Source organism: Anoplophora glabripennis, unplaced genomic scaffold (assembly GCF_000390285.2).
Source record: "Anoplophora glabripennis isolate ALB-LARVAE unplaced genomic scaffold, Agla_2.0 scaffold423, whole genome shotgun sequence".
NCBI lineage: Eukaryota > Metazoa > Arthropoda > Insecta > Coleoptera > Cerambycidae > Anoplophora > Anoplophora glabripennis.
This window is the reverse complement of record NW_019416529.1, coordinates 79,180-103,377: the sequence shown is the minus strand read 5'-3', so window position 1 is coordinate 103,377 and position 24,198 is coordinate 79,180. Positions and strand designations below refer to the sequence as shown.

Genomic DNA, 24,198 nt, shown 5'->3' with positions numbered 1-24,198 from the left:
AAAAAATAACAGAAAATGGAAGATGTCTCAATATACCCTAATCTTCAGTATTGTCAAGGGTTATATTTCAGCAAACCAACATGGATTTGTTCCGAGACGATCTGTAACTAATTTAGCTCAATTTACTCAGTATACTCAGTATAATCCGGTGTGCCGCAAGGCTCCATACTTGGACCTTTGCTTTTTATTTTGTATATTAATGATATCGCCCAAGATCTAAATGTTCACTTCTGATGACCTCAAGCTCTATGTAAATATGAACTTCGAATCCGATTGTTTGCAACTACAGCATGATTTGAACCTACTTAATGTATGGTGTAATTGTAATCGACTGCCCTTGAATGCTTTCAAATGTAATGTTATGTCATTTGTTCGTAAAAATAGTAAAATTTGTTTTAATTATACTTTAAATAATCAGATACTTAATCGGCCTGAATTTGTCAAAGATCTCGGCATCATTTTTGACGGCAAATTAACATTCAATAAAATATGGAAGAATGCATAGCTGGAGCGTACAAGAATCTGGGGTAACAGTAGAGATTTTAAAAACATATCTACATTACGAGTATTAATTAATAGCTTTGTTAGGCCTAAATTGGAGTACGCCTCTGTAATTTGATCTCCATGTTATAATTGTCATATAACGGCGTTAGAGAAAGTACAGCGAAGGTTCTTTAAATCCGCAAGTTTCATATTGGATGGGATTTATCCAACCAGAGGGTATTCACAAGACTTATTATTGAAACGATTTGACATAAGCAGTCTAATTAGAAAGAGAATTATGAATTCTATAATTTTCCTATACAAGCTTGTTGACAATGGTATGGATTGCATTATGCTTACCTCTGTTGTTAGCTACAGCGTTTCTAGAGCTAACGCTAGATCTAATAATTCATTTGTTGTTCCCTACTCCCGTACTAATATTTTGCAGTGGTCTCCCTTGTATATGATGCCAAGAAATTACTGTAACATTGAAGAACGGCTGGAGGTATTTAATTGTACGCTTGCGGATATAAAGCGAGCTTACGCATTTTAAGATGTGTATTTTATTCTTATAACCCATGTTTTATTTTTGTCTTTATTTTGTAATATTGTTATGTCATTACTAGTTATCTATATTATGTTGCCGTTGTTTTTTTAACTATTTTTGATGTTCTATTCCGTTTTTATTGTCTTTCTTTATACCATTTGCTGTTTTATTGTAATTATTATGCTACTTTTATGTTACATGTTTTCTGTTTTTATTCATCCTGTAAAAGGATTCTCATCCTGTTGGATCAATTAAATTAAATAAATAAATAAATATAATATGGATAACAAGTGACAAATTGATGTGATGTATACAGATTTCTCGAAGGTCTTTGACAAAGTTAGTTATGGCATACTTCTTAATAAGTTAAGTTTATTTGGCTTAAACCATAATCTGATACTTCTCATTGAATCCTATCTTTCTCAACGCGAACTATATGTTTCATACAACGGATTTAAATCTGACAATTTTATAGCGACATCTGGAGTACCTCAAGGGTAAAATTTAGGACCACTTCTTTTTATTTCATTTATTAATGATTTATCTCTGTCCCTAAAATCTAATCGTCTATTTTTTGCCGACGACTTGAAGCTATTTCTGAACGTATCTAATTTGGAAGATTGTTTAATACTGCAAGAGCAGGTAGATCTTGTAAGTGGATGGTGTGAGAATAATCAATTACCTATTAATGTAGATAAGTATAAGGTCTGCTCATTTACTTCCAAAAAAGAACCGTTAATATTTAACGACACCTTTGAAAATGCGTTACTGGCGCGTTGCGATAATGTTAAGGATTTAGGTGTAATATATGACAATAGACTGTCCTTCACTGATCATGTCAATGTAATTATAAATGCGGCGAATAGAGCTTTGAGTTTTATAGTCAGAAATTCAAGTTCTTTTAATAACGTTACCGCATTGAAATGTCTGTTTTACTCTTTGTTCTAAATTAGAATACAGCAGCCTTATATGGTACCCTTACTACCAGATACATACTAACAAGCTTGAAACAGTTCAACGTTGTTTTCTTAAATTTTTAAGCTTTCAAATTGATAGTCTCCAAATGGAGTGTGTGAACATCTAACATGTTAGATAGATTCAAAATGCAATCTTTGACAGACTAGAAGAATACTCAATAGTTTATCTTTCTTATTTAAATATCTTCAAGCCAGTGTTGACTCAGCATATCTACTGGGTTCCTTCGATATATGAGTTCCTAGACATTGGTCTCGTGTTGATTGCATGTTAAATTGTGGAAATGCTAAAACCAACATACTTCTTAAATCTCCCATCTGTCATGGCAAATAAATATAATTTACTATCTATGCAGTGTGATATAAACCACTGTACCAAAAATAATTTGTTATCTGTAGCAACTGCATTTTTTAATTTATTGAAATAGTAGAACTTATTTTGTGGTCTTTATATACATAATTATTTAAAATTATGATTTCTTATATTTTGAATGTCTATACTTTCGAAAGCTTCATACAAAATCGTGCAACTTTTGTATTTCACATTTTTTTATAACTCTAAAAACAAAAAAGTTAATGTGAGGGTCAAAATATAGTGATTCACCCTATCACAATTCTATAAAATATAATTTAAATATTTTTATTGCTTTCTAATATTTTTATTTTATTTAAAATTCGTCCTGATTTTCACAAAATTGAATATTTATGTTGTTTATTTTTATGTTTCTTTATCCTTCAGTTTACCTAAATCTACAGAATCACTTGCTACTTCATCTCCATTTAAAATGATTGTACCTGATGTATCAAAGGTTTGAGTTGACGCCTTAAATAGATTTATATTCGATGTTTTTTATAAAGTCCAATTATGAGTATGTAATAAATTAATACATAGGTAAATACACGTAAAAAAAGAAATAGTTGCAAATCGGTTTAGTTATATTTGAATCGTAAAAAAAATTCAAATACAACTAAAGGGCAAACAATCAATTTTTTTTAAGAATATCCCCAAATAATTATTCAAACGCTCAAAATAGCCGTATAAGAGAAAACCTTAAGATATGTGCACTTTAAGCAAACAGTAAATATTACGGAAACAATATAGAATCAATAACCACATGGTGATTAGTATCAATATACAATGCATGTTGGCATATCACTACTATTTCTTCAGTCAAACATTTTATTAGTAACATCGGTACTTTTGATATCAGTTAAAACTATTAACTAATCCTGTAATTAGAACGATGAATAAACTTTGTACGAAATGTACCTATGTATTCACTATCTAACTGCTCTATTACTATACCAATCCTAATAAAAGCTGAAAATAACATTTTTGCTTTTATTTTTTACAGGAGGAAATCAAAATATATTGGAATCATCTAACACGAAGTCTGCCAATCCTGTCAAAAGGATAGGAATAGAAGTGAGTACCACTTTTGTTTGCCACCTCTCCAGGTATTAGCGAAAAATGAAATAATGTGACAAAAAACTTGCCCTGTATTGTTTTATGAAATTTATGTGTGAAATCATTAACTCAAAATTAAGAAAATATAAAACTAAAACGAATTTGACGAACAGCTGTGACTTGCTAAACTATGCCTTAAGTGCGCCATCTGTTAATAGGAAATTCAGCTAAAATCTCATAACACTGTCATCCTTGTATTTACTAATCTGCAGACAATAAGGAGTTATTTAAATAAGAAGTTTTCTGTTGTAACAACGTCAATAGTCTAGTACGGCGCAAGTTAATTACAATGGCGTACGGTTTGAATCAATTTTTTTGAAATCAAATAAAAACTTAGATAAGGAGTTTATAAGGAAATTGCTTATACTGTTCGCATTTCATTGTAGAATAGTATATGCTATACATTTTTTTATGTAAATTCTCCATTTATAGAGTTGAAATTTAACAAGTTGAGTTTCTTATTTTTAAGAACGATTAAAAGGACTCTCTCTCTATTTAAACACAACAAGAAGTCAATTTTTTTAAGGCATATTTTTACAGTTTAAGTAATAATAAAAATTTTTGATAGTAAAAAATGACACCTTGAAACGAAAAGTAAATAAGAACCGAAAATACAAAATAAATTACATTGTTACACTTAACACACTTAAGAAATTAAAAAAAAATATGTACAGGGTGATTCACTATATTTTGACCCCCCTTTAACTTTTTTTGTTTTGAGAGTTATAAACAAATGTGAAATATAAAAGTTGCACGAGTTTTTATGAATATTTGAAGTCCAAACAAAATGGCCGCGGATGTTAACTTTGTTAAGTTAAATGGAACACCCTGTATATTTTTACATATTTGGATAGAACGCTCCCTGTCGAGCATAGTCATATGTAGGGTTTGTTGGGTCCATCGCTAACAATAAGCGAGATACTATTAAAAAACGAAAAGGTTTTTTATTAAGAAAATAAGACATCTTGTAATTGTTAAACCTTTTTCAGGCATTTTTGTCTTTTTACAATGACGTAAGGATTTACAGATTTAGTTATAATATATTTTGATAGATCAGACATTGATATGGTCCTAAATGCGTATAGGTAATGTACAGAAATCGCACTAATTAGGCCGTGCATATTTCACATTTTTTTTTATAACTCTTAAAACAAAAAAGTTAAAATATACTGAATCTCCCTGTACACCATTCCTTATGAAATATTAAATAATAGTGCCTATTAGCATGTCTCTCCTCATTTGGTTTCTGAGATACAAAATTCATATTTTGTTTTAGTTATTCCAAGATTTCGGAAATGAAAGGTATATAACATTATAGAGGAAACTAACTCTTTCCTAATAGATTTAAAGCGGCTTTAGTATAAAAATTAACAATTACAGAAAAATCTATGAAATATAGTAAGAACTACATCTATAAAAATTATCTGTCTAATATTTGGATGAAGAATTTTGCCATAAGAGATGACGTATGATTTCTAAAACGCCATAAGTATTGATGAATTGATTTCTCTTACCGAGTACGTTGAGATGGCACGAGCTAGATGCTTGACCTGAAGCGTTTCGAGCGGTGCAGGTCCATCTTCCTGTATCGCGGGCAGTCACGGGAGCCACATCGACACAATGGAATCCTCCCTCAATTACAAATCTATATCTCTCTCCTTCATTCACCCTTTCCTCGTTTCTATACCATTCAATCTAGAAAAAATATATAATCTTTATAGAAGAAAGTTAAACTATTAGGAATACGTAAATCAAGTAATTCATATTTGAGGTAATTACTTGATAGTGTTTTCATATAATTTTTTCTGATTTAGTCCTATTGTTTAGTACACGTAAAATAAATTTCAAAAAAAAAACTTTCACTATACGTCATTTTTGCACTTTTGACCAGAGTCCGTGTTGTTATTTAAAACAAGGACACAGTCGAATATTTAGTTCAAAATTACTTATAGCTCGCAAGTTGACAGAGAACACAGAATCTTTTGTGTTATTGTAATCATACTTGTATGTTATTTTTCCTATTTCCTAAGTAACGGTATAAAATTAAGCAGAGATGATTTATTTTTTGTTTTCATTGACTAACATAGAACTATGGGTGTCCACCACAAACTCCATCGATGGATATCTGGGAAACCGCTGGAAGGATTTTTTTGAAATTGTGGTGGTGTGATACGGACCGTGGGGTATACCAAGTTAAAATCGGTCGGTAAAGTAAAAAAAGTCGGTACCAACTTTCTTATTTTAAATTGATATAGATGATTTTATTTGGGAGACTAAAAAATAGTGTATATGGTACTCCAATAACAACAAAGGAAAATTGTATGCATAAAGTAAGGCAAGCATTTGAACACCTATCACTGAATTCTATTACAATCATTTTAAAATTCAATTAAAACAAGTACACATATAATATCCTAAAGCATGTCATGTGATAGAACAGTAGTAGAGCGAAATGAGGAAACGTTTCCTATGGAGCATTCTATTCCCTCACCGTTAAGAATCGAGCTCCAGGTCATTAAGAACAAATCGTCCAAGCAAAGTATCATGAGATATCCCTGTGGTGGATAACATCCATCAGACTTGAATCATAAGTACTTAACATATTTCCGTTGAATGTTCTCAAGTCTTTTACTGCGAACTATATACTGTGAATTCCATACTAGAGAGGCATATTCCAGTTTGGGGAGAAAAAATGCATTAAACAATAGGAACACTGCCTTAATTTCCGTAAATTGTTGTGAATTCCTCAAAATGAAACCAAGATTCACGTTTAATATCAAATGTTATATCAAGATTCTTAAAAGAGGTTTATTTCCTAATCAAGTTATTACCAACAAAATAATTATGTGTAATCGGGCTAGTCTTTCTAGTGGTTAGTCATGGAATTACACTTGGACAAGTTTAAAGGTAATAAATTCGTATCACACCAATTACTCTATCTACATCAGATCGAAGCCGGACACAATCATTCAAGTCACCTACGGATAAATATAACTTAAGGTCGTCGGCGTACAGAAGGGTCTTACAATTTAGGTTCAACGTAATGTGATTAATGAAAATCAGAAACAATAACGGACCGAGGATTGACCCTTGCGGAACTCCACATATAGTATTAATTCCATTGATCGGAGACCACGATACTCCACTGTAAATTTCCTCTGTGATAGATAAAACTGAAATAATTTACTAAATAACTGAGTTAATCCCATATTGGAGAGTTTTGACAGTAGAATACCATGATCCAACCGATTGAAGGCCTTGGAGAAGTCCCTATCGACAACATCAACCTGACCACTATTATCCAAATGCGCAGAAATATACTGTGACAAACATGTCAAGATGGTGAACATTGATCGCTGTTCGGTACTTACATATACAGGGTGTCCCGGAAATGGTAGGCAATCTCTCGGATATGGATAGATAATGAGAAAATAATGTCACAAGTTCATATAAAATTTTTTCCTCCAGGCTCACCCTGTAGAGTTATTAGCTCTTGAAGTTGAGAATTAAAAATGTTTTTTTTGCTGTAACTTTTGTATTTTTCAATAAATTTTGAAAATTTTTTATCAGCATCTATAATTTTTGAAGCTGCTTTGGATGATAATATGAAATCCTCGATAATAATTATGGGGGCCCGGGGGCAAAGTACCCTCCACCAAAATTTCTAGAAAAAAAATAAAAAATACCATATATTTTTATAAAATGATGGAAAATTTGGGGTACAGCGGAACAAAAATTTTTTTTCTAAAAATTTTTGTGGGGGGTGCTTTGCCCCCGGGCCCCATAATTATTATCGAGGATTTCATATTATCATCCAAAGCAGCTTCAAAAATTATAGATCCAGCCAAAAAATTTTCATAATTTATTGAAAAATACAAAGGTTACAGCAAAAAAACCATTTTTAATTATCAACTTCAAGAGCTGATAACTCTACAGGGTGAGCCCAGAGGAAAAAAAATTATATGAACTTGTGACATTATTTTCTCATTATCTATCCATATCCGAGAGATTGCCTACCATTTCCGGGACACCCTGTATAGAAGACTACATAAGAAAATACAATTTCATATATAAAAGTTTCGAGAGCTTTTGAAGGATTATTAACAATAGTTATGGGGCGATAGTTTTCAATACTCATTTGACATTTGAAGAAGCTCTCTATAGCGTATTTTCACGAAAAATTTGCATCTCCACGCTTACAAAGTTCAATTGACTCAACAACTGAAGCAGAGCGAAGAGAGTTTGTTGAGTTATGGATTATGAATTATGAAACAAGTGGATGCTTTTTAAATTTTTTTCAGCGATCTCTAATTTGGGGTTCAGAAAATCCACGAATCACAGTTCGTTTATTAAGTTTTACTCGAAAATCAGGCTTTTTTCGAAAAACATAATATAGTAGTAATTTGTAGATAACACAGGACCACAAAAAAAATTGACGAAAGGTCTCCTCGGCCAAACCTATCGTATTATATGTCTTTTGGGTCGCTGAAACCGAATCTGAAACTCATTTGGTCCCATCACGTCAGAGTTTTTTTCTAACCTCAAAAATTAGCTGAAAAATTGTAGAATTCAGCAAAATCAGCCCTGCAACCTGTTAAAACCTTATAACTCCACATCCTTAAGATCCCGAACGAGCTCGACAAGTCGTAAAATGATAACTCACAACCGTAAAAATACATAACCTCAAAATTGGATGAGCCCAAAACCCAAAAACCAAAAATAAGCAGCGAATAAACTTAACACATAGGGCACAAACCTTCATTTTTGAATAGTAAACCCTTTTAACCTAAAACCCCGTAACCCCATAACCTGAAAACACAACAAGGTCTCAATCTGAAACCTCAAAACCCCGAAGTTGAATAACTCCAAAAACCCCAAAACTTCAAAACTAGGGCCGGCATTAATAAAGGTGAGGGTGGCGATCACTTCGAGCGTCACACATGAGCAAAGAGACACACACTTCGAACAAAGAAGCCACTGGCCGAAACTCATAAACTTAAGCACCCAAACCCACATACCCTAGGGGCACCCTACGCAGTAGGGTCCCTATACCCAAAATCCCAAACCCACATACCCTGAGCACAACGTACCTTGGGCGCAGCAAGATCTACGCTTCCATCACACAGGCCTTTGGCGGGACTCATGAAACCAAGCTTCCACACCCGCATACCCTAGGTGAAACAAGAGAGTGTTAAAGTTTGCAAGGTTAAGTTTGATACTAAGATCCATTTGCTTCTTTATCCTCTTTGTAACAAACATTGATCTCGCTCCGACCAGAGTATGTGGGCTTGGGAGCTTGGGTGTGAAAGAAAGCTGGCTTTGCTCGCTTATCTGCTGCGAGGATTCGGAAGCTTGAGTGTAAAAGCATACTCGTTCCGTTTGCCTGTCTGTTGCGCAACTAACGTGGATTCTACTGCTCCTAGGATATGAGGGTTTAGGAGCTTGGGTTTGAGGGTTTGCTGTGCCCAAGGTATGTGGGTTGGGGGCCCGGGTTTAGAGATCTTACTGCACTCAGTCTTTGTGGGTTAGGGAACTCGGGTTTAGAGATTTAGCTTCATCCAGGGTATGTGGGTTTGGGAGCTTAAGTTTATGAGTTTCGGCCAGTGGCTTCTTTGTTCGAAGTGTGTGTCTCGCTGCTCTTGTGTGACGCTCGAAGTGATCGCCACCCTCACCCTTATTAATGCCGGCCCTGGTTTTGAAGTTTTGGAGTTTTAGGGTTATTCAGCTTCGGGGTTTTGAGGTTTCAAATTGAGGCCTTGTCGTGTTTTCAGATTATGGGATTTCGGGGTTTTAGGTTAAAAGGGTTTACTATTCAAAAATGAAGGTTTGTGCCCTACGTGTAAGTTTATTCGCTGCTTATTTTGGGTTTTTGGGTTTTGGGCTCATCCAATTTTGAGGTTATGTATTTTTACGGTTGTGAGTTATCATTTTACGGCTTGTCGAGCTCGTTCGGTATCATAAGGATGTGGAGTTATAAGGTTTTAACAGGTTGCAGCGTTGATTTTGTTGAATTCTACCATTTCATTTCAGCTAATTTTTGAGGTTAGAAAAAAACTCTGACGTGATGGGACCAAATGAGTTGCAGATTCGGTTTCAGCGACCTAAAAAACATATAATACGATAGGTTTGGCCGAGGAGACTTTTCGTCGATTTTTTTTGTGGTTCTGTGTAATTGAAACACACATCCGAAAATATTATGGTTGTTACTGAAAGCAGTGGCGTACTATTTTATTTAGAAAAGTATGCCACCGATATGCTGTATCACCGCCACTGGGGCATGTAAATTTTAGGAAAAGCCCTCAGATTTTGGACAATGTTTACATAAATACATGTACCCAATTTCAAATTATTTCAATAACTAGTTTTTAAAATATTTAAAAAATATTTTTTGAAGTTTGACACCCTGTATCTTTTTAACGAAGCGTCCTAGATAAAAACTTTATAGGAAAGACTCCTCTCAAAATTATCCAAATAATACGGGGTTTCATTTTTGGTCACCATTTGTGAATCATCCTGTATATTTGAAGAATTGTTTTAGGAAAAATCGTACTTTTATTATTTATTTGTTTTACGAAAGTAATCAGACCTCAACATTTGTCAGAACGTCGTTGTGACGGCCTATACACCCATTATTAAATATTCAACAAAGGTGTCCTGATTTCTACTGAACACTTCATAATAATATATTGTGTGTCAACATTTCTGAAATTTAAATGTTAAATACCCAATTAAAAACAAAATATTACTTTTTTATTCAGTTTAAAACTAAAATTAATTATCATATACCTTTTAAGACCGACTTCTAATCAGCGGAGAAAGTTAAAACGTATCGGCTTGACTGTGATTTATTTATTATGTCGGGAATGAAATTTATATTATTCTTTAATAATTTTGTAACTGCTTTCGTCACATTATTTTAATTGAGTAAAACTTTCAATTTGTTCCGCTCTTTCGACCAATTTCCATTAAGACGTTTTAAATAATTTTAGACAAGCAGAGGACAGTACAAATTACTTTCACTGGCGTTGAAGTTATTTATACGAACAGGTCATTTGTATTGTGCAGGAAGTTTACTGAATCACCTTGCAAAAGAACGCTAGCTTTGTGTTTCAGGATTTCGTTTTATCTGCCGAAACATGTGCCAAGCAGTATTTTAAATAGTGACATAATTCCTCCTAAATTTAGGTCCCCCCCTATAGTGGAAAATAGTCTTTGGTATGTTCTTGCGAGTATTAATTAGAACTAAGCGAATTAGCGTCTTGTTCTAAATTTAATTCCCTTTAGTTAAGATAAATTAAACGCGAGCTGTTCAGCGCAAAAACAGATTTTATTATCAAGAATTGGATAAAAGGATTTCAGTTGGTAATATTCCAATAACGAGGAATTTATAAAGGATATCACGCAAGAAGTAATTGTGAATTGTGAAAACACAAGTTTTTAATTCAAATTTTTTAATTTTTTTATCGATGCACAAAGTATACAGTATAGGGTTATACAGGGTGCCTCACGGTGACGGCCCCTTAGAATTATTTCAGAGATTACTTCGATTTGAATTTTGAAAATTTTGGATACCGGGTTTTCGGGCATGCCCTTCTCAACTAAAATAATGGCGTCCACGTACCACTTTGGGTTATACCGGAAGTCGCCATCAACTTGCTTATTTTAAATGGAAACACCCTATATATTACTGCAATTTTGGATTCTACGTGTTATTTTAGGCGGACTTCTATGAAGTTTCCGTATTCCTAAAATTAACCGTTTTCCAGATATTTAATTTTTTTCAAAAAAATGGAGACAAACAGTGACTAGCTTCAAACCATGTGTATTTTATAGTAAGAAAGATAAAGCAACAATATTTATAGGGGGGATAGTTAGGCCCCTAAGCTTTCCATCCATACTTTCAAAGTGGCTTAATTGCATACAGGGTGCTAGAAATTTAATGTCGAGTTTAGTTAACTTCAAACCTTCATAAGTCGTTTTTTTAATGGAACACCCTATATGTTTTTCTATATTCTGATACACAATTTTATTCCCTTTCGAACGGTTCCCTATACCTATCTCTTCTAGTTTTTAAGTTATCTACTATCTTTTGTGTAATCACCTAAAACCATATAATTTCTTGCGAGGACAGCTGTGGAATTTTTAGCAAAACTTCAAAACAAACAACTAAACTGTCACCAGTTATTTAATATTATTTAATCACGGACGTTGCAATGGGATTCTATGCAGAACATTTACAGTTTTTAATTAGACATATCCCAATTTTCCACCAATGAGCAGAATAAAGTTAAGAAGAATTCTAAAAAATCAACTTCATACATAGTAATACACAATTTTAATTATGTATGTTGATAATAATAATGCACTAAGATAAAAAAAAATTACTTAAAACAGTAATAAGTGTTCAATATGACCCCCATTAACAGCTAAGCGCTTGTGGATTCCAGAAATAACACCATCGGTCACCGCTTTTGCTATTTCAGCTGCAGGCAATTCATGGAACGCTATTCGAGCAATCAAATCCTCTTTTGAAGCAACGGGTGTAGAATAAACTTTTTACTTTATTACTCCCCAAACATAAAAATCAAATAGAGTGAGGTCGGGAGACCTCACTGGCCAATTCCACAGTCCTAGGCGTCTCATCCATCTATCTTTAAACATTTCAGTCAGCTGTTGATCGATTTGATTGTGACAGTGAGGTGGAGCTCCGTCTAATTGATACCAACACTTCCTTAGTTGGTCTAAAGGTATATCATATAGAAAATCTGCCACAACCGTTTGCAAAATTTTGAGATATTTGTCGGCATTTAAATTTTCTTCTTAGATATGGTAAGAAATATGGTTATCTTTAATTAGACAAAAAACATTTATGATAAATTTATTTTGAATGTTTCCCGGATAACATGAAGATTTTCAGATGACCACAAATGAGTAATATGTCCATTATAAATACTCACTCTCGTAAATTTTGACTCCTCTGTCCATATAATATGTTGCAAAAATTATGGATCTACTTGGTATCGCACTAACATCGTTTCACAAAATTGTACACGTTGCACGGCGTCACCCGGATGAAGAGCAGAAAATAGCTTAAATTTGTCTGGATGCATATCATTAGTTCTTAGCATCATGTGAATGGACGCTCGTAAAATGCCTAAATCATACTCTGCGGCACGAGTTGAAGATTCTGGATAATCATTGAAATAGGTGAGCACATTTATTACATTATCTTCATTTGATGTTATCGGTTTTGGTAAAATTCTTTCTGCACAAATTCGACCATACTCCTACTACGACTTGATTTGCTAAAATTCTTCTTAACTTTTTTCTGCTCATTGGTGGCAAATTTGGATATGTCTCATTAAAAACTGAACATGTTCTGCTTATAATCCCATTGCAACGTTCGTGACTGAATAATAAATTTAAAATATCAGCATTTGAATATGAATTGTTTTCCATTTCTTATAAACACTAAATTAAACTGTAACTGCAAGAGACTAGCAACAAATTGACAGTTTAGTTGTTTGTTTTGAAATTTTGCTAAAAATTCCACAGCTATCCTCTCAAGAAATTACATTATCCTAGGTGATTACACACAAAATAGTAGATAACTTAAAAACTAGAAGAGATCGTTCAAAAGAGAATAAAATTGTATATCAGAATATAGAAAAACATGCAGGGTGTTACATTAAAAAACCGACTTATGAAGGTTTGAAGTTAACTAAACTAGGCATTAAATTTCTAGCACCCTGTATGCAATTAAGCCACTTTGAATGTATGGATGGGAAGCTCCCCCTATAAATATTGTTGCTTTATTTTTCTTACTGTAAAATACACATGGTTTGAAGCTAGTCACTGTTTCTCTCCATAAAACAGGGCAAACGTTGCGATGAATTAGAAATGATTTAAATTTTTTTCTTTAACAGATTTCTCAAAATTTTCCGAATATGCCAACAAATTTCTCGAAAAATCGTTTGAATGTTTATTACAAATGTATCCAAACGTGTCTGAAATAGATGGATCCTGAACTGTCAGCTGTTACACTGTCTTTTTTTTTTCATTGGCAACTCTTTACCGCAGAAATCGCGCAAAAATCAAATCTGGCGTGAATTTTGGGTCACACGACATTTAGATAACAGCATAATTTCTTTAAATTACCGCAGAATAATCTAACGGATTATTAAGACATTAAAGACATTAGTAAAGTCCTGAACTTTCTTAACATATCCTGTTTAACCTACGCAAAGTGGACATGGACAACTATTAAATTCTTTTAATATCTAATCCAACGTTTTAGAAGTAGCTTTCCCGTGGATAGTTTTATCGTTCTATATATACAAATTAACAGATAGACTACTTGTTTATCATTCAGAACACAATGACCTGTACTTCGCGATTTGCCGAATTTCAGTTGAGTGAATCTAAAAAATCGCTAACATGTACTGTTTCATAGAAATCAAAAATTTTATTTCTCTTACAATTTATGAACAGGAATACATTTTACCCCTGCTTTTTCCCAACGTCCATAAAGGTTTATGAAATCTTTCTGCGATTTCGAAAATTAGAATTAGACAATTCCGGAATTACGAACGAAGCTTTTATTTTTTTTATAATAATATATAAGACGAACTAATAATAAAATATTTTCTATACAATGGGTTTTTACCAATCTTTTTTTGTCATATATCTCTTAATATACAGAATGTTAATGAACTTATGTCAAAAATTTAAAGGAGTGAGAAAGGAGCAAAACTGAGTTAACTGACGTCACAAACTTGTATAGGAAGTTTAAGGTCATAGAAAAAAAAGCTAATTAAAAATGTGTTTAAAACCGTTCTAGAACTGCTGAAATACATGTATTTTATCGCGGCGAGTACTTACAAAAAATTCGGTAACACTTTCTACGAGTTTGTAGGTTTTGTATGAAGCCGGGCTGTATTCGAAAGTCAGTTTGTAATACATTGTTGTAGTGATTGCTGTGCTGTTTTTCGAGAGTACATTTAATAGCCGTATTTCTAAGTTTTCTTTTGAAAATGGCGCATTTATTTAGCAATCGGGAATATTACGATATGCTCATAATTTATGGCGAAGCAAACGAAAATACCCACAGAGCTTGTCAAGGGTACCGTGCCAAGATATCCTGAACGACGAGCCCCCGCACCGCGAACATTTGTTGCTGTAGGGCAGAGTTTTGGACACCGGTGAAGTACAACCACTAAGGTTCTTAAATGTCGATGAGATGATTTTAGATCTCCTCGAAGAAATATAACACAGCAAATAAATATTTCGCTTCCTGTTGTGTGGCGGACATTACGAGAAACTTAGTTGTACCCATATTTAACGTGTTTAACGCTTACTCTTGAGATTTTCTATTACGTCGAGGATTTTGCAGATGATTGCTTACGGAACATGCAAGAAATCCTCAATTTACAGCGCAAATACTTGTTACAGATGAAGCATGTTTCAGTCGAAATGGTGTACGGAACGTCCACAACACTCAGCACTTGCCTATCGAAAATCCACACGAAATACGTCGCGGCGCCTTTCAGCAACAGTTTTCAGTGTACATGCGGGCCGGTATAATTAATGACACTAATGTGGCCTTTTGAACTGCCTAGACGCTTAAACGGTGCTTATATCTAGCTTGCCGGAGTTATTGGAAGACGTGCCATTAAATGTTCGGCAAAATATGCGGTTACTGCATGACGGAGACTCCACTCACTTTTTTCGAAAAGTGCGCAACTTTCTAAACATTACTTTTCCCGATCGCTCGATAGGCCCCGGCAGCCTAGTTAAATAGACTTCTTTTTGTGAGGATAAATATTCCACGGAAGTTCGTGTCATCGTATTGCCGAAGCTTGCAATACAATTCGAGAGGACGTGGCAATGTTGCGAATTGGATACGTCGCGCTGAAGCTTGTGTGCAAGCAAATGGTGGGTATATCGAACATCTTCTATGAAAATCAGCAGTTCTTAAAAGGTGGCTCTTTGCAATGTTCAGGTAAGTCAGATTTTAAAATTACATTTGACTCAACACAAATCCGTATTTTGGCATAACGGACATGTGGCAAAAATATTTGGCATAAGTTCATTAACACCCTGTATATCTATCATTCTGTATCAAACTTTATATGAATATAATGTTGAGAAAGAGTTCTATAAGAAAACTGTAAAAATATAGGTACAAGATGTTTTATTAAAAAGTATTGAAGAACACTGTTTGACTTCATTTGATGTTTTGAATTTGTTTGAATTCTCTTAATACTTTTAAAGTAGAATAAAAAATTTGAGAACTAATAAACAAATTGTTTTTTTTAATTTAGTAAAAAGTACAAATATTGATGTTATTTAATGTTGGTTTCTAAAATTAAAAGTAAGAAAGTTAAGCTGTTGTGGTTTTTATAATAATTAATATACCTTTCAACGATTAAATTAAAAAAAAAACATATTTTCCCTTGAACTGACCAATATTTAGGTTTCTGGGAAAGCTGGGTGTCTAAGTCCTAAGTCTAAGTATGTTCTCTAGAAAAATTGGAAAAAATGGAAAAATTTGAAAAACTTTTAACATTTGCTAAAATCTAGATTCTAGAATATATGTAAAGGGTTCTAGTCATTATAAATTCTTCTATCTATATCTATCTATAAATTCTATCAGATAAAAAAATAATTTAGAGGAATTATTTCACTAAGACAATCGTCAGACCATTTCCGCTTTTAGTAGTTGATAAATATTTTGAATATGTTCAAAATGACCAAGAGCATATTGCTCTTGGTCAGAAGAAATCAGGAGCATCAGACATAGGATCTGAAAATCTTTCTTAAAATAAATTTTCAAAATAATTCTATTTTTTTTAGTTGGCTGGCATACTAAAATGCGCTTACAAAATATTTTAAATGCTTTTCTTGTAGTCACACAGGGCAGAGACTTTGTTTTTATTCGTTGTTTTTCATGAGAAATTAAGATTTTGTTTTTATTATTTCAAATAAATATTATCTTTACATTTTCTTAAATTGTATTTGAGCTATACTTATTTAAGATTTAAGGGAGTCCCGATTATACTATAGTACGATCATATTCGATGCAAAGTAATAAATCATTGCCTGTCAAGGGAACCAATGAAGTACGCCTTTAAGGGTTTTACAAATTGAATAATTTCTTTATACATTATGAAGGGACGAGGGGATCAGTTCAGGTCTGGCACCCTTGTTGCTACAAAAATTCCTTTATTCTCATAAACTATTTATTTTAAATGTAATTTATTATAAATCCAATTTGTTTCCTAAATTCCACATAAGTACTACATTTTACCTCTGTACGCGCCACTGTTGTTTACTTGTTTTTTGGAAGCGCTCTCTAATTGACAGCAAAGCTCGCCAGGTTAGTATTTGACGTATAACCGACCAGTTCGTACACTCGATGCACCTGGGCGACTACAGCTACTACCAGAACACAGTGCGTATGCAGCGGTATTTCAGATTTTACATTGAATTTCATTTTAAATTTGAAAAGATTTATCTTACGCCTCCTAAAAATGATGATGATGACACGATTTTCCTTTGATAAAAGGCCGACAATTTTTTGCTCTACTTTGCATCGTATACGATCCTACTATAAATATGTTATTTTCATACTGATTTCAGCAAAATACATTTTTTGGAAAAATATTTTTTCAAGTGTTTCCAGTCAAGGTATAATTTTTTTTCAATTCTCCTATTTTTTTCTTTATTGTTTGTAAGACTTTTAGATCTAACATCTCTCACTCACCGTCAACTCGGAACCGCTTTTAATCTCGACAAGAAACCTAGTTCTCGTGCCAACTTTGACGGATAAATCGTTTAGTCGTCTGAGGAATGCCGGAGGTTCGTCTTCGTCGCCGGAGGCCGTAAGTCGGCCTCCCACCCGCAGCTCCACGTCCCTGGACACGGTGCCAGTGGGAGACTTCGCGGTGACGGTGTACAGTCCGGCGTCTTCCTTCTGGACATTGTCTAGAGCTAACTGGATCGCGTTGCCAGTTATCTTCAGTCTTCGTCTTTTGTCCGGAACGATTGGCGCTCCTCCATCTTTGGACCTGAAACCAAGAGAGTAGCTCTGAAAAAATGATCAGTAAAACATAGGGGCAGGTATATGAGTTTAATCGTTGGAATAATTTCAAGTAGCAATCTTTTATAATTTCTTGAATTTGTTATTAAATTATCATTAATCAATCAATCAGTCAATGAGACCACACGCTCTAAAAAACGATACAAAAGAATTTTTTGGAATGTAAACAATAATAGGTATCAACAATTATTATTGGTTGGACCATGTACTATACTCTAAATTAACTGCAGTGCTGCAAAAATCAGAGGGGGTTGTGATAAATCGATAAATCTAACAGTCTTCTATCCATAGGTATATCCTATATAGATCAACCAAATTACTCTTGGAGAAAAAAAAAAATTGTTACCTGCACTTTTATAAGTGGAAATGGTAAAAGGGCTTATAATAAACATAAAAAAAATAAATGCGTGGGGAAGGGTGGTGGAGGGTTGATTTGGGGGGTTGAACAGTTATGAAAAATTGTATCATAAGGATTTCTGGCGAAAGTTGCCGTCAAACAAAAAAGTATCCAATACAAAAGTTGTAGATCATGTAAAAATCTACACTTTTTAACATAACCTCAAAATTTGCGAGAAAAATGCGAATAACAGTTTTTTTCTGATTTTTCGTTTTTTATTTCTCATTCCGGCAAAAATAATTTAATTTTGACGAAACTTGGTGAAAGTATACCTTTCCGTGTCTTAAATAACCTCAAATTTTTTTAGATAAAAAAAATCAAGAAGTTTCTGAGATATTCATTTTTTTTGGCCTGAAACACTTTTTTTCAAAGAAAAATTCTACTTAAAAAAATTATCGTACAGGGTTCTGCCGGTAATCATTTTTTTCGGTTTGACATATACTTTTGGTGAAATAAAAAAATCTGCAGACAGTTCAAAAGTATGCCCAAAAATGCAAAAAAAAATAAAAAATAACTTGCAATAATGAAGTTTTCAGTTATTCGTGATAATTTGTTTAAATTAAATAACATTCAAAAACTGATTACACTATTCAATTCTATGGAAAACAAATAAAAAAAAACTGTATCTCATTGTTTGACCAAAAAATTTATTTTTGTGCAGTATTGCTATAAACATATAAGTCGAATTACAAATGCACAAATGATAAATTATCTCTGGATGATTTGAGGTTTCAGCAATACAAAGTACCTATTAGCTGCAAAGTTTACTTTTGACGCGAATTCCGAAAACCCGAAATTTTGCAAAATCGTTCGCACGAATTTTACCATATTGTTAGGTTTAAAAAAATACAACTTTTTTCTAATCTGAGCCACCCCGTATCTATTACCGTTTCCTAGATCCTATTGCTATCCCATCCTTATCTTGGACACACTGTATATCTATGAATTCATCGAAATTTAAAAAATTAAGTACAGTTTTTTTTTATTTTTTTCGTACAATTGAATGGTGTAATCAGTCATTTTTTAGTTTTTTTGCATTTTTGAGTATGTTTTTGAACTCTGATTACAGATTTTTTTATTTCACCAAAAAGTATATGTCAAAACGAAAAAAGTGATCACTGGCAGATCTCTGTACCATGATTTTTCTAAGTAGAATTTTTCTTTGAAGAAATAGTGTTTCAGACCGGAAAAAACGAAATTCCTTAATTTTTTTTCTAAAAAAAATTGTGGTTATTTAAGACACAGAAAGGTATACTTTCGGCAAGTTTCGTCAAAATTAAATTATTTTTGCGGAAATGAGAAATAAAAAACGAGAAATCATAAAAAAAACTGGTTTTTGCATTTTTCTCAGAAATTTTGAGGTTATGTTTAAAAGTGACCTCCACAAAAGTTGTAGATTTTTTCATGATCTACAACTTTAGTATTGAATACTTTTTTGTTTGACGTCAACTTTCGCCAGAATTCCGAATGATACAATTTTTGATACCTTTTCAACCCCCCAAATCAACCCTCCGCCGCCCCTGCTCACGCATTTATTTTTTTTTCGTTTATTATAAGCCCCTTTACCATTTCCACTTATAAAAGTCCAGGTAACAATTTTCTTTTTTTTTCCCCTCTAAAAGAGTTATTTCGATCGGTATAACACGTGTTCCGTAAGAAAAAAATTGGAAATCTTAAAGGCCATAGTTGCTAGAACATGCTGAAAAAAATTGGATTTGGGTGTATTCAAAGGCGGAGGTTCAGAATATTTCATAGATATAACGTTGGGTGAAGACCTACTGTCTACTTCTTGTCGAATCAGAAGTCCTGCTTTTGTTTAGACATGTATGATTGTCTGTTGACGGTGAGAAACCGAAGTGATTAACGGACGTGATCTGGTAAAATGAGTTATTGCTTCTGGTAGTAGGTATATCTTTAGGTTTCGTTAGAGGTAGATGACAATCCAACAATACATCCAAGAAATTTTAGAACCTCTTGTTTTACCCTATCTTAAGACGTTTTCAAAGTTAGTTTTGCATCAAGATAATGTCTATCTATGTGTAGCAAGAGTAAACGCATTATCAGATTTGCTGGAACCTTGAGAAACTCTGGATATATTGATTCATATTGTATACAAAATTGTCGGTTCAAGTTCATGCAACAAAGTGACTCCCCTCCCCCAGAATAACTGCTAATCCTAATCACATCCAAACGGTGCATGCCATCTCCCCCTGATTATCCTGCAAGAGTCAATTACGCAAATTAGTTTTTGCAACGATTTAGGCAATATCCAAATTTTACTAGTATTGTTTTGTTCACGGACGAAGCCAGTTTCACCCGAGACGGAGTAATAAATTGACATAGGCATGATGACAGTGACCAAAAATCACTAAAATTATATATTTTTCTAATGAAATACGATTCATGGATTATAGAAAATATTTATTTATATTATGAGTAAGATTGATAATTTTTTGATAAAATAAAACTACAAAATGCAGCAAACCGCCATGACAGGTAGAACACCAATCAAAGCGAATTACGTCACATTACGTCACAATACCCGCAGTATTTATCTTCGTTTAAATATTTTGTTTCTCAACTATCTGTTGGTTAGTTTTGTGTTACCAAAACCACAATCAGGAAACGTTAGGTACTTGAAAAGTTTCTAAAAGAATGAAAGTAAATTAAGCTCAACAACTGCGAGTTAATAAAATATCAAAAAGCCTATGTTTGTGATCAAAAGTTTATCCATGCATAAATTGGTGCTGAAATACAAAGAACAGTCCTGCGACACATTTTTGAAAAAACTCGTATTGACTGATGAAGATGACATGAAAGTTGAAGAAGAGGCGAGACCAACATCAAAGCTGTTTTTGGCATGAGTTAAGATATAGCAGAGTGACGGCCTCACGAGCGTTTGAACTTAGTCGGTGCAAAACCAATGATGCAATTTTGATCACGTTAATTATGGGAGGAAAAACCTCAGACACATCGGCCATGAAACGCGATAGCATGTTGGAGGATGAAATGAGGAAAATTGTAAGTACCAGTTTGGGGAAAAAATTTAAAAAATGTGGTGTAATGCTTTGCAAAAACTATCCCACGATAGCAGGATCGCCTGGTGGAATCTGTGAAGACACTATTATTGAAATTAAATGTACCACAAATATGAAGACTTAAAAATTATCTGGAAAAAGGAAAACCGACCCAGAAGTTTTATGTGCAGATGGAACCTACATAACAATGTATTTAACAGGGCTTCAAAAGAGCTATTTCGGTGTAGCTGATTGCAACTACAGTACAAATAAAATAGTAGAAATAATTAATGTTACATTTGATGACAACTATGTATCAGATTTTCTTAATGTTTTATCTCTTCATGGAAAGATAATGTGTATCTGTTATAGACCAGGTGATTAATTAAAGGCATTATTAATAATGTGCGAGCATTATGAATAATGTCTAGCTCTATCGGTCTAAGTGATTAATTACTATCTAAACTTCATTATTTATCACATTGCACGGTCATTATTATATTGCTACGTGACAATTGGGCAATTTGATAATAAAGCTATTTCATTTGACTTTTATTAAGTCTAAAGTGCTGAAAACTATTAGATGCTAATTATGCCAAATAATGAGTCTGATTGTTTAAACTTTAGTTTATTTTCTAATAATATGTCAAAACTTCTATAAAACAAAGATATGTTGTGAAATGTTTGTTTTAAATTTTATATGTTTTGCGTTACCTATATTCTTAATATGACTTTCCTTAAGTTTTAAATACAGAAACTAGTGGATTCTTAATGTAGAAGTCCTTGCTAATTAATCCGAATAATGAGACTGATTATTTAAATTGTTTAACATTTAGTTTATTTTTCTAGTAAACCTTTTATTTTTACAGAAATAAGATATTTTTTGGAAATAGTAAATACTTCCGAACATCATAGAATAGTTTTTCAAAATCTGTCATCATGCCTATTTGCATATCTGGCATGAAGAAAATCTCCATGCAATAGTGCAGACAAAACACCAACAAAGGTTCATGGGTAACCTATGGGCGGGGATTATTGGGAATCATCTCATTGGAACATTCTTTTTTGAAGACAGATTAAATGATGCCATGTATTTACAATTCTTATAAAAAAAACTTAAATGGTTTATTAGAAAATGTGTATTTAGCAATTAGAAATCAGATGTGGTTTATGCATGACGGTGCATGCCCCATTTTAGCAATTTAGTTCGTCAGCACTTGTTTTGGTTATCAATGGATAGGTCGATGTGGGTCCCCCGACATGACTCCATTGGATTTCTTTTTATGAGGAAGAGACTTGTGTATTCGACGCCACAACAGGGAAGATCTTCGTTAAGGGGCACTTTAGGAATTTTTTTATGGCACCCTATACCAATTTTCTACTTCAATTTTTATCACACTTAGTATAATTCCAAGGCATACTTATACTTATATTTTTACAATCTATTTTGAGGTGCATGTATTGCCTTATCTATTTTACTATGTTATTATAACCGTTAAAACTAACCGTAATGCTAATTAAATACAAGATTGACATTTGTATAGACTTTTCAATTTATTGAAACATATACATGTACTTGTAGCCTGTTTGTTTAGCCTGTGTTAGGCCACCTTGATATTGGGCCAGTCAAAATTAAAAGGCATAAATTTAGATATCCGGCTAACCTACATTTCGTGGTAAGAGTAAAAAACAGGTGTCGATATTTTTATCGGTGATGTTAGCGTAATGTTTCAGCGTTAAAAGGCACGTCAGTTTCTAGTGAGCGTTGACGTTAGAAGTTAATTATTGTTTCATAATAACCAGAGCAGTCATATGAAACATATTATTTTAAGTAGAATGGTAACATAAATGCTGCAAAACTTTTTTCTCACCTTATATAAAATAATTGTATCGTGATTTATTTTCTGTGAATTGATAAATATTTAACAGATACCGAAAAATAAAAGTTTATTTAAAGTCATTCAAATTCTTCCAGTATATACATGCCTACTGAATTTTTATTTTAACAGTTGGTAATAACGATTTTTTCGAAAACGAGGGTCGACTGGTTAATTTTACATTGCCTCTTATTTTGCCAATTCTGATCCTAAAATAAATTTATAAGTCAAGGATATATAAAAGTAAATAGTTATATTGTAATTGTCATTACTAATTATAGACTGGAAAATCGCCAATGGGGAACTTGTTTAGACAACAAAACCTCAAACATTTTCATCTGTGTTTATTCGACAAATGTTAAATAATTCTAGAATCTTTTAAACTGATTTTAAAAATTATAAGGAAACTTTTATGTATCAAAGTGATCTATGGTTATTTATATGAGAAAACACATATTTCAACTAGAAGAATTCAAGTTCCACATGGTACCATATGTGAAAATAAGTTTCTAATGATCGAATTTTTAAATTAAAAATTAGTAACTTACGTTAAATTAGAATAATTGACAGACAGACAAAATATCTAACACATTTGTTGAAAATAAAATAAAAATAAAAAACAAAGCAGCATTCTAGAACGTAACTAAAATTTGTAAGGGAAAGTGGCATGGGCGTAGCCATGAATTTTCCTTGAGGGGGGGGGAGAGGTATGCTATGTGAAATCATGCAAAAGCCTTCCTATCCAATGTAATGATTGTAATGCAGTATAAAAAAAATTGTGGCTTTATTTCTGTTATTGTTAATGTACAAACAACAGGTTGATTCATAAGTTGCGTAATTTGTTTTTGACAATGGAAATGTCCAAGGAATCGGCAGGGTAGCACTAGATATTACGAAAATATATAGAATTTTACAGTATATAGGGAAGTATAAGCTTTCAAAGTGTAACAAATGTTTGGTCGCGACCGCTGCGCGCAGGAGTGGTCCGATCGGAACGATTTGGTGTCGCTGTGTAGGCTGGATTGTTCTGGGTTAAATAAAAGTGGTCCGGATGTTCCATGATTATGGGGGTGGTAATACGGAAAAATGGTGAACCCCTACATTTGGAGTATTTTTATAAAACTGTTTTTTCTGAAAATTAAGTTTTTCAAAGCATATAGGGTAGAGGGTGGATTGGTGTATAGGCGCGGCGAGAAATTAATATATAGTTTTCAAAAGGAAAAAAGGGACAATTTGTAACAATAACTTGGTAGAGTGTTGTGGATATGTCGATAAGAGTATGCAGCTATTTTATGAAACTGGGAGTAGGTGGTGGATATATGTGTATGCAGGGT

At 33.1% G+C, this 24,198-nt stretch overlaps 1 protein-coding gene across 1 annotated transcript in view; it reads right to left on the bottom strand.

Annotated features, from left to right (window-relative positions):
* The window catches only part of LOC108911760 (titin), a 280,890-nt gene that overhangs the window by 224,797 nt on the left and 31,895 nt on the right, over positions 1 to 24,198 (bottom strand). Inside the window, exons 3-4 of the mRNA XM_018716773.1 lie at positions 17,238 to 17,541; positions 4,987 to 5,167 (exon numbers count right to left, since the gene is read on the bottom strand). Of these exons, the coding sequence (XP_018572289.1) occupies positions 4,987 to 5,167; positions 17,238 to 17,541 (485 nt within the window). The remainder of the gene's footprint in view (positions 1 to 4,986; positions 5,168 to 17,237; positions 17,542 to 24,198) is intronic.